The sequence below is a fragment of the Balaenoptera physalus genome (assembly GCF_965194825.1).
Source record: "Balaenoptera physalus genome assembly, chromosome: 8".
Classification (NCBI taxonomy): Eukaryota; Metazoa; Chordata; class Mammalia; order Artiodactyla; family Balaenopteridae; genus Balaenoptera; species Balaenoptera physalus.
Window position 1 is genome coordinate 76,407,579 of NC_138887.1, and position 12,311 is coordinate 76,419,889.

The following is a 12,311-nucleotide window of genomic DNA, read 5'->3' on the forward strand; positions in this document are numbered from 1 at the left end:
AATGCTCTTGCCATAGATTAAATTTCTTTTGAAAAGAAATTACATTCTCACTAATTTTTAAAGCATCACTTCTTTGAAAGGGCAGATTATGTGTTTACTTTTTAAAAAAATATCTGCTAGATGACATACTAACAATAGCCACTCGCTCATCTGCAACCCTTGTCTTTTTGTCAAAGAAAGAAAGAATGCAGGACCCATTCTCAGGTTCTACAGCTCCTTTAAATACACTGCCCTGAGATAGCCCATGTGGTACGAGAGACTGACCTGGCCATTTCCCATCGCATGGCAAAGAGTTATAAAGGTCCTACTATTTGAAGACTTTGTTTTTATGAAATGAACCACATTGATAACATCCTACAGGCATGTACATTGCAGTCACTGGCAGTATGCTGGACCCAGAAGCTTGAGAAGATGCCTCACCTGTCCTCACTATAATTCCCCTTGTTTATATAAGTTGTCTGCTTGCAGTAACGGCAGTCATGTGAGACTTTCTGCCTGTCTCTTGTCTGGACTAAGGGAGGGCACCTTAATGGACTGGTGTATCTCATGGGGGACGCCTACCCCACTGGGAGAGTCTCTCCACAAAGGACTCTCTCCAATTAAATTCAAAAACTTGCTTTTCTTTAGTCTCTGAACTACCCTACCCTCCCTTCTTTTAATGTAAAATACCTGCCAGATTCAGTCTCCACAGGACTGTAGCCTCAAGGGACTTGGCTAGGGTTGCTCTGGGAAGGCCTGGCAAGTTGTCCCCAACAGTCCCCACTGGCCTGGTGTCTGGGACAGGGAGATGATAAAAATGACAACATCTAAAACAATGACAACATCTACCACTTCCACTTACTGAGCTATATGATTTTGTGTTGATCCCTACTCTAAGTGTTCCATAAGAACAGTCCATTCTGTCTGTTCACTGTAGATATTTTCTATCACACCTCCCTAAACACTGAATTAGAGTTCTGAAACACTGCTCCCAGGGAAATCCAGGACTTGGTTTCCTACTAGCCTTTGGTCACAACATTTTGGTCATCCAATCAAAACATAACCTTGTTCTATGTGTGTTAAAGAAACCTTATTTAACATATATCGTTGCTTCAATAATATTGACCTCATAGCCAACAGCATATAACTCACGCCTGAACGAACCTTATCTAACACACATCTTTCCCCCATAAGGCACATCACAGCCTTCTTGTGCTCAAGAACACTAGACGGCCCTTCAGCACTATGCTTGGGAGTCCTTTTAAATAGCAAAATCACCAATAAAAGCACAAAGATGCAGAAAATGTGGCACTAAGTAGACTGCCAAAAGGATGCTTGTTTACATTAGGAGAGCTGAAACAAGAAGGCAGTGTTGCCTCGTTTGACCTCAGCTGAGAATGTGCATATTGGGTAACTCAAATTTCTCATCACTCTGTGCGTGCTCACAAATGACCACAAAGTGAGCAAGTATTGATTTGGGGATTACAAATAAATTTTAATCAGTAGGTGATGCAAATATGGAATCCACTAATAATGAGGCTTTACTATATCATCTCATGGTTCCTTGGTGAAACAGTCACTATGACAATGATATATGAGCTGGAAGGAACCTCAGAAATCTCTTCTGGCTATCTTCTTTGAGACTTTGGGAGGCTAGTACAGTGAGATGACTTATCCAAAACATCCAGTGCATGTGCGACAAACCTGGGACTAAATCCCAGGTCTCCCAGCCACAGTTGGTGCTCTTTCCACTACACATTATTGGGACCAAATGCAACTATTTAACTTGCAGGTGGGGCTATATGCAAAGCTTTGTGCACACTTCCCCCAGTTTATTCTCTGCAATAATTAAAATTTGCTTTTGATCAGAATGTTCAATTTGAGGTCTCACAGTATATGGGCACAATGAACAACATGTATAAAAAAAAAAAAAAAGGAAAATCTCAACCCTGAATGAAATCAGGCACAAAATGAGAAATTAAAAGAACTCAATAAAATATCTGCAGCAAGAGGCTTTGACTTTTTAAATTTAGTTCCCCAGTAAGCCAATTCATAGATGGGTAATATGAGGGGGAAATGATGTGGAAAAAGCCAAACGTGCTGTAGAATTAGAGATGTGAGTGTGTGATGCATAAATAGGAAAGATGTGCCGAGATGTGATATTTTAGTTGGAAAATTACTCATGTATGTATATTTATAAATGTATATATTTTGATGCAAGATGATCTCAAATTTTTTTGATATTCCAACAATTACTACACAAAATTAGGTTATTCTTTATTTGGCTAAAAGAAGTACAGAATTTAAAACCCAAATTAAAAATGGCTCATAACTAATGTGGCCTGCAGGCTGTTTGATAAATGCATATATTTCAAATGAACTGACGAGCAAAAAAAAAAACAAAAAGAAGAAAGAAAAGGCAAGGATTTAGTATGTTCTCTGATTAAGATCCTCTGCTTATCATCAATCAGTACATCATTTCTTTTACATATAAGATTTCTAATTCAAAGAATTCCAAGCTACCTTTCTTGCTAAGACTTTCTACATTCCAAAGTCTCTTCCTCACCACTATTATAAGGTCACCCATTCCTTTGGAATGATAAGTCAGATGTTCTTACCTGATATTTACCAAACACCTTCAGATGCATGGTATGATAAACTTTTCTGTTATTTATAGAACAAGATGTAGTTACACCTTTATTCATTTACTGCACTTTTCACATCATTTTAGAAGGAATTTAAAATTCCTGTTCAAGGCCCCAACATCCCATTTATTTATCTATTTCCATCTGAATCGGTGTCTCAGAATCCATCCTTTCCATCCTTTAAGTTAAAAGATGTAATTCTCACTCATGCACAGCATCTTCTTACAGTTAATTTTGTAGTGATTCTCCAAAACAGAACCTCACTTGTTTCAAGGATAATTTTTATTGATGAGAAACATTTTGCAGATTTAAAAAGATAATTTTCTTATGTGACATTTTCTGTTTTAAAAATTTTCTTTTCAAAGATTAAAATCCCTGACATTCTCTTTTAGGAAAGTAGCTGATCCATCAATAAGGATCCCATCCTCTTTCAAAAATGAATCGATTAATCATGTCAAAAGATCTCAAAGGCTGATCATAGGGCAAAATGTGGCCTCCACCTCGAACAATTACCTTAAAGAAGAAAAACAGAAGAAAAACTGAAATTTAGAGAATCGGATATTCTAGATAAATGGAAAGTTTTAATTTGGATTAAAGTATTCTTAAAGCTTACATGAAATAAAGAACATATTGTATCAATCCATGCCTTTGGATAGCTGATTGTCTGCTTTTGATAGCATTAATAATAGGTACCTTAATGTAAGAAAGTTTTAAAATTGTGTAGTTATTCAATTTTATACCAAGTTGCGTTTATCTTTGACATGTATAGAACTGGAAAATTCCTCCTTGTCTTTTTCCTCTTGGGACGGAGCTGTCTGCGCCTCCATGCTGTGCTGTGCTGTAATTCTACCCGGTTACGGCACTAAGGTGGGGAGACTTAACCCAGACCAGCTCTGCCTGCAATTGGGGGGAGGAATCTACCTAATTCCACCCTTCAGTTAGCTGGTCCACTTGGCTGTCACACTAAGCTATACCTTCCACCTTAGCCTGTACCATTAATAAAGGAGATATTTTGATCCTCCAAAAAATTAAAACAATAACAAAAGAGAAATCCTTGATAGCTGAAATTTTAAAAGCCCATTTTTGAGCAGCAAAGAGTTAGAACATTCTATTTTTCCTGACATTTTATTATGAAACATTTTCAAACATATAGCAAATTTGAAAGAATTTCATATATGCACCATTGAGATAGTCTCATTAACACTCACTTGTCTTCTTACAGATGGATCTCACTATCCATCTATTAATCCACCTTATCTTTTTGACACATTTCAAAGTAAAATGGGGGTATCAGTATACTTCTCCCCAAATTCTGTGTAAAATTTACATATAACGGAATCCACTAGTCTTAGGGATAAATTCAACAAGTTTGCATAACAATGGACCCCTCTGTCACCTCTCAGGATATATAAAGCATCCTTAAAACTTCTGTAGTTGAGGTGAGTTCAGACTCACACAAGAGCCTACAGGGGGCCACCCTTACGCCAGGCTCTGCACTCGGAAAGTCTATGGTTTCAGCCAATGTCCCAAGGACCTCTCTACAACAAGGGCAGGCCTTCATGATTCAAAAAGGGAAAGAACCGACACTGAGTGCTGGGACGCCGCATGCAAGAGAGATCCCTGTGGCCTGAGAGGTCCTGTTGCACGTGTGGAGAACGGACAGGAGTTAGTAGTGGCTGATGTAAGTGAACACATGCAGTAAAGCAATCACATTCGGTGACTTCTAGCTGCTGAATCACAATCAAGAATTAAAGACTACTTTTATTAGAGGCCGACCTTGTACCTGCATCAATCTGAAAAGAACTGAAGCAGAAAAAAAAAAAAAAAAGATTTGCATAGTGTGTTGATTATATTACCCCCTCCCCCCAACACCCACCATCTTCCAACCTTGCTGTGAGATAAGCGGATCAACGTTATTAGATGAATTTTACTTTGCCGCTTACAGCTGCAGAAGCTGTGCCCTGAACCACGGCACAGTGCACCCTTCACGGCAGCGGCGAGGAGACTGGAGCTGTAAGGGGGCTTGTCCAGGTCATACAACTGTAAGTGGAGGAAGCGGCTAGAACCCTGGCTTCTAATGCAAACGCCAGTGTTTTTAATCAAATTACAGTACTTACACGATAATTCCTTACTTTGAACACAACTTTACGGCGTAGTCACAGAACGTTTCACTCGCCTCTGAACAGCCCTCTGAGGTAGGTAAGGACTGAGGTTGGCCTTACCCCTCATATACCATTGGAGACATCTGCTTTATGCTACCCTCCACCAGCCGTCATCTGTGCCTTGCTGCTATGACAGTGGCGTCCACCTACCATTTGTGTTCCAGCTTGCATCTGGAAACCCACCGTGTCCCACTTTTTGTCACAGACTGAAAGTAAACACATCTGTGACAAGAGCCCGTGCATGTGGCTCTGGAGGGAAACTTCTGCTGCCCCCACTGTCCCAGGCTAGAATTCTCTTCCTGTAGCTTCTCATCCAATTCTCCGGCCTTGGCAGGAAGCCGATGAGTGTTTTCTATGCAGCTTCAGCTCAGCTGAGGACATTTAACGAAGTCATGTTTATGACAAAACCCAGCTGCTTAAACTGGAAATGAGTTTGGTGGCAACCATCCAGAACAGTAATAAACTGAATACTCAGGAGCTAAAGGTCATCCTGTCTTCCAGACCAGAGCTGCCACTAATGGGGGGATAGCATAGTGCTTGATGGCCTGGGCTCGGGAGTCAAAGTGCAGGAGCATGACCAGAGGCACAGCAAGCTGTGTGACCTTGGGCAATTAACTTCATGTCTCTGAGTTTCAGTTTCCTTAACTGTACAACAGAGAATAAAATATTATGTCCTGGGATAGTTGTAGAAGGAATTAATGGAATAATATGCATTGGAACACTTGGCACAGTGCCTGGCCTGGGATGGCACTTAAGAAATATCAGCCATTGTAATTATTCTTCCAGTAATTATCTGTGTTCAAAATCCAAGATCAAAATGCTTGTATCAACCTAACCAACCTAGAACATTGTGTTCCTACATTAGCATGGAAAAGTCTTGGTTTAAGCGAGTTAACACAGTAGTTCTCAAACAAGCGTGCATAAAAGTACCTGAGCTTGTTAACACAGACTGCTGTGCCCCCTGCATTGGCAGGCAGATTCTTAACCACTGCGCCACCAGGGAGGCCCCTAAGAATTTGCGTTTCAAACAGTTCCAAAGTATTGTTGTTGGTGCTGTTGGTCCAAAGACTACGCTTTGAGAACCGCTATTTAAACCAACTTTCTATTTTGTGAGAAATCAGGCAGTTCTGTTTTTACATCAAGGGAGATTACAAAGAGAAATTTGGTTAACATCTACTCATGACCTCACCTTAGTGTACTTCTTCCTGATCATCTGCTCTCCTGGTGTTTATACACACACACACACACACACACACACACAGTCTCTCTCTCTCACACTCTGACACACACACTAACATCCACCTTCTACATCCATGATAAACAAGTGCTAAAGAAGAGATGACAGGGGTTAGGTGTTATAATTCTTATTCACAGTGAGTTGCCTGATCCCTGGTCCAATTCTGAGCTGCCATATGTAATGACCAAATGACATCATAAATGGTGTCATTAAGATTGGAAAGAAAAGCTCATTAGGAACAAAGTCTTTTTCACATACCATAAAATTCTCGATGTTCTCTATCAGATTCCCATACAGCATTTTACTGAAGTTAACCTCAAAAATAAATTTATGAGTGCTGAAAAAAAACCCACTCTGCTGTTTATAACCAAGCCACTCACCACTCACGAATCAAGAACACAAATCACTACAGAGTTTTTAGAGCTGTGTAAAAAAATGTGACAGGGTCATGATTACATATTTAAATGTGACAAGATTAATCTCAAGGCTCCCTGGATAGAAATGGTCTCATCACCAGAAACTGTATTTTTTGGGTGCTTTCACACTAGAACTGAAACCCCTAAACTCATGTGTTCCAGATGTCATGAATTTTCAAAGGGTTATACAAAACACTTTAAAGCTTCATTCCACTTTACGTTTTAGAAAACAATACAATGCTCCCTGGAACTAGAAACATGGACCTAGCACTAAAGGTTTCTCAGTTGTGCCTTTTGAGATGAAATATAGATGGAAATTCACAATGGGTGTGTTGACATAGATGTGTCAGGGGAAACTTCCTGGGAGTCCTGGAGGAGCAGATCACCGGACAATGGTGGGTTGGGGAGGGGGGAAGGGATGCACTAAAGACAAAGGAAACTGTGAGTTCAAAAGCAGTGGGGCGGGCTTCCCTGGTGGCACAGTGGTTGAGAATCCGCCTGCCAATGCAGGGGACGCGGGTTCGAGCCCTGGGCCAGGAAGATCCCACATGCCGGGGAGCAACTAAGCCCATGTGCCACAACTACCGAGCCTGGGCTCTGGAGCCCGCGAGCCACAACTACTGAGCCTGCATGCCACAGCTACTGAAGCCTGCACGCCTGGAGCCTGTGCTCCGCAGTAGGAGAGGCCACGACAGTGAGAGGCCTGCGCGCAGCAGCAGAGGGTGGCTCCCGCTCGCCGCAACTAGAGGGAGACCGCGCACAGCAATGAGGACCCAACGCAGCCAAAAATAAATAAATTAAAAACAAAAACAAAAACAAAAAACAGTGGGGCATGAAACTGCATGGCACGTGCAGTAATCCAAAAGAGGTCCCAGTTGTAAAGAGTTAGTGGGAAAGCAGAAGGGACAGTTGAACAGGTAAACCCCATAAGACATGCTGCTGGGATGCATGGACCTTATCCTATAGGATTTGTGTGTGTGTGTGTGTTAAAATACACATAATATAAAATTATCATTCTAACCATTTTACATTGAACAATTCAGTAGCATTTAGTATATTCACAGTATTGTGCAACCATCACCACTATCTAGTTGCAGAACGTTTTCAAAACCCCAAAGGAAACCCTATACTCATTAGCAATCGCTTTCCATTCTCCTCTTCCTGCCAGTCCCTGGCAATCACTAATCTACTTTCTGTCTCTATGGGTTTGCCTATTCTGGCTATATCCTCGAGGGTTTTTTTTTTTTTTCATTAAATTTTTTAATTTATTTATATTTATTTTTGGCTGTGTTGGGTCTTCGTTTCTGTGTGAGGGCTTTCTCTAGTTGCGGTGAGCGGGGGCCACGCCTCATCGCAGTGTGCGGGCCTCTCACTATCGCGGCCTCTCTTGTTGCGGAGCACAGGCTCCAGACGCGCAGGCTCAGTAGTTGTGGCACACGGGCTTAGTTGCTCTGCGGCATGTGGGATCTTCCCAGACCAGGGCTCGAACCCGTGTCCCCTGCATTGGCAGGCAGACTCTCAACCACTGCGCCACCAGGGAAGCCCATATCCTCGAGGGTTTTAAGCAGAGTAGTGATACGCTCAGGTTTGCATTGTAGAAAGATGACTTAATATGTAATGAGGGGGCTGATTTGGAAGGAAATGATACTGGGGTAAGGAGGCAAATTAGGAGACTAGATCTTCAGGTGAGAGATGATGTAGGCTCCTAAGACAGATGATGAGAAGGGGAAGGGAAGAGAGATGTTGGGGTAGAAATAATAAAATTAGTGATTAATCAGACAAAGTTTAAGTGAAAGCATCCCCCTCCAACACACCAACAACCTCCCCATTTCAGGCTTCTGACATGTGCAGCTTTGCAAGAAGTGATGTTATTAACCAAGAAAGAAGAAAAGAGGCACATGGCAGAAGCAGGTTTGGGAGGCAGGTGTTATAGCATAGTTTATAGTCCTTGTTTTCTACTACAGGTTGATGCAGACACTCAAGAGAATCTTGTTTGTTAGTTTCTGATTTACACTAAATTTCTTTTATTATTTTTATTCCATTCCACACTTACAAACTCTTACCTTTTTGTTTTCAGACACTAACCCTGAGTAGAAATAAAATAAATATGCACTCAAATAAAAAATATACTAAAAAGAAAGGGTACTTGGTAACGAGAATAAAAAATAAGCCAAAGCTTGTTAGCAGCCGCCTCTTAACAAAGAGTGAGGCAAGTCACTTCCAAAAAAAAACAAAAAGCAAAGTGAAGGTCAAGGCTCACGGCTGCTCCCACAACACTCAGGGAAAATGCCTTCAGATTCACCACTGTAAGTTCTAGGGTAGCAAATAATTATTGAGGGGAAAGGGTGCTTTAGCTGACCTAAATGTAGCCATTGCAGTGGCATCATTTCTAGAGTAGTCAATATAGAGCTTTGATGCTACCTTACAGTTCCCAAGAGGCTCTCTAGGTGCACCATCTAACTTAATCAGTTGCAACAATATCATAATTTAGGATTTCCACTTTTGATTATGACACAATAATAGCATGGGTCAAACCAACCCCACTCTATTAAGAACAACAATAAAAGCTTAAAGGCAGGGACTCAGGATTTAGCAGATCTGGGTTGGAACCCAGCTCCGTGACTTGGGCACAATGACTTAACTAACTCTATTTTCCCATCTGTAAAATGGAGATAAGAATTAGGGTGACCAGTTGTCCCAGTTTGCCCAGGACTGAGGAGTTACTGCGAACATAAAACTTTTAGTGCTAACACTGAAAAAGTGCCAGGCGATCTGGAATGGTTAGTCATGCTAAGAATATTTAACTTTCTGTGAGAATTCATAGAAATAATGCATATAAAATGTTACATGGCACTTGGTCCACAGATGTGTATTAAGCTTGCACCACGTATCATACAGACAAATAATAAGCACTCAACCAAAGGTCATCATACTATTATTATCTGAATTTTTATGGTCAAAGGAATATGTTTTTCCTTTAAGAGCAGAGAAAGATTAGAAGTTACTAGGAACTGTAAACTTCATTACTACACTTTTTCAGAAGATAGATTATAATATTTTCTTTAGGAGGGGAAAGATAGATTATAATATTTTCTTTAGGAGGGGAAATATTTCTCTTCCAGGCTTCTTTTATTTCCGTGCTATGAATCTTTCCTTCCCATGGGAAAGAATGTTCCAGTTAAAGTAAGAAAGCAACTTAAATAAGAAATCAAACCTCTGTCAATAGGCTTAACTGTCTAGAGTGAATTGTATCCCTTAAGCCTGCCAACACCAGGATCCATCCCATTCTTTCCACCCTCTTTCACCTCATGCAATGCCAAACACCCTCTTCTCCCCACACAGAAATGTCAATCAAGCAAGACCTTACTTGTCTCAGCAGAATGGCAAAAAGCTGTTGTGTCTTTTTTCCCTTTTAAGAACCCACTTTACAACATAGGGTTTCATGCAATTAAAAAGTAATCAAAACTTTACTCCCTCCATGTGCAGTTTTTATATTAGATATCCACAAGAGGATAAAAAGCACAATCCAGTTCATTAATTACCCTTACTCAATATCTAGCTTTATGATCCACATTTGTAGTTTTCTTTGGGAAGAGAGAATGAGAATGGGGAGGAGAGGGCAGAGGTTATAGCAGCAAATGCTCTCTGCCAGGAGTGTTGTGAGGACTTAGATCCTGACTCACTGTCTTCTGGGTAACATGGAAACAAGAGCCAGCCAACTTGCCAAAATTTTGCTTCCTGCAAACAGTAGTGTAGGCTAGCCCCAGCAGTGGTGTGCTGGAGTTCTTTCCCACTGGTTTAGGAGATTGGATTATGCACGTGGCTGCCCCACTCCACATTTGGTGACATCATGTTGGTAGCCTGAAATCAGCCATGGTGGGAGTATTTACACCATGGAGATTGGCAAACGCTACAGATCAGTGGCTCCCCTCCCTCCCAAGCTGGTTTACTCTCAGACCACTGGTTCTCTGACATTTTGATGTTCCTGGGGAAACATGAGACATTAAGGCATTCTTCCTCTTTCCCAAAATAAATCAAAGAAATATCCATTCAAATGGGTAAATTATCTTCTCTGAAACCTTGGCGCAGGATATCAGATGGGCTGGGTTTCAAATATTTGCAGGAAGGTAAGAAGGTCCTGTTGCCTGCTTCCATTCCTGCCTGTTCCCACTGAGTTCTAGTATTACTGGCAGTAATAGTTTCAAGACCACACCACCAAGTTGTCAGGATCCTTCTGTGTATCAGAGCCCCTAAGACACTCCAAACGTGGTCTTTTTGGGGCCACTCCTGACCACAGAGGGTATCTACATTCAACTGTGTTGCTGACCCACAGCTTAAGGGGACCCCAGACCCGCAAATGCCCCCAGGTTCCGGGAGTTTAGAAGACAAAATATGGCGAATGGTGCAACATTTTCAATGATGCCATTTGTTGAAACAGAACAAGGCACACTGTCTTTACTGCTAAACCAAAGAGCGCAAGGCAAAAATAATGCCCTTAGTCCAGCTGACAACGTAGCAATACTGCAACACAACTTTAGTTTGTTCCTTCATGCTGCCCATTTCTCTACCCAACTCCACGCTCTACCTTGTTTGTTTTTTGGCTCCATTTACTATTCCCACAAGCAACTTTGTAAATCTGGTTATGCTTCAAATTGAAACAACGAAAAGTTATTGTTTAAAAGGCAAACCCCCATTCCTCTTTATTCCTCAAATAACATTAATTTTTAAAACCTGTTCTCCATGTGCAGATAATACTTTAAATGTTAGCCTTCTTAGTATTTATTCACTTCTCATGAAATGGTTCTCTGTTAAATTTCAATAGATTATTGAAAACCACTCAATAGCTAAGAGAAAATTATGCATCATTGCTGAGCTGCTATACCTCAGCAACTAGATCTGCTATCCAATTTATATTTTAAATAATACAATAAATTAGCCCTCTGAGTATTAACTAAGTGCATATTTGGGTAGCTTAATTTAGTAGCCTTCTTTTTAAGCTAATCAGTCCTCTCTAATGAAATAGAACCACATGAACTAAGAGGACTCTTGGCAAATAATCAGAGTAAAATTGGAAGTTGCTATTGTTTATTATTGCCTTTGTTTTCAAGAAGCGAGCTGTATGTTTTTTTAAGAAAAGGGAAAAAAAACCCTCAAATACCGAGAATTCAATTTATTTTAAAGGAGAGGATACACTAGTCAGCCACTGAGATAATGAAACTTCTACAACCCCTTCCATAAATTTTTTTCCCAGAATATTTCTCCTTTTTTCTCTTATGTAACACAGAAAGGAAATAGTCTTCAGTGGACATAAACAATGCATCCTTTCGTTTGATGGGCATTGTTTTGAACTATTCATCATCTCAGCATGTCTAGTCTATTTCCTAGAAGACATTCTGGTGTGTACAAATGGTGAGCAACTGTTGCATTCCTTGAGAATTGTAGTATTTGAATATACACACAAATGAGAGGGGTGTGGGCATAAGGTAGGGGACAATTTGATTTTAATTCTAATTCGCTGAACATTTACTGAGTGCCAGGAACTGTGCTAAGGGGTTTGCTACAATCATAAATCGTACATTATTCCTGTCCTCAAGGAGCTCAATGTCAAATAGAGGAGGAAGGCAATTGAAGAGGCAAATGAAAACCCAGTGTGGTACATGCAACAGGAGATGTACATAGAAAGAGATGCAGAGAAGGAGGAATTCTGGGAGAAGGGCTTCCTAGAGGTGATGCTGGAGCTTAGCTCTGAAAGGCAAATGGGGGTTTTCCAGGCAGTCAGAGGAGTAGGAAGGGCCTTATAAGAAAAGCAGAGGGAATCCATGGGAATTATTGGCTGACAGAATAGTAAGGTGTGCTTGGGGAATTATAAGGT

The 12,311-nt window shown here is 40.8% G+C and overlaps 1 protein-coding gene and 1 long non-coding RNA gene across 6 annotated transcripts in view; one reads left to right on the top strand and one right to left on the bottom strand.

Moving 5' to 3' along the window:
- Nucleotides 1-12,311, top strand: part of LOC309665569 — a 61,549-nt gene that overhangs the window by 44,216 nt on the left and 5,022 nt on the right. The window contains exon 13 of the long non-coding RNA XR_014266497.1: nt 3,017-4,666. This is a non-coding gene — a long non-coding RNA (uncharacterized lncRNA). The remainder of the gene's footprint in view (nt 1-3,016; nt 4,667-12,311) is intronic.
- The window catches only part of CPVL (carboxypeptidase vitellogenic like), a 148,196-nt gene that overhangs the window by 33,998 nt on the left and 101,887 nt on the right, over nt 1-12,311 (bottom strand). The window contains exon 13 of one of the 5 annotated variants that reach the window (XM_082471973.1): nt 2,492-3,137. The exons of the other annotated variants lie outside the window; for them this stretch is intronic. Within the exon in view, the coding sequence (XP_082328099.1) occupies nt 3,033-3,137 (105 nt within the window). The 3' untranslated portion in view covers nt 2,492-3,032. Of the gene's footprint in view, nt 1-2,491; nt 3,138-12,311 lie in introns of those variants that run through there. 5 annotated transcript variants of the gene reach the window in all.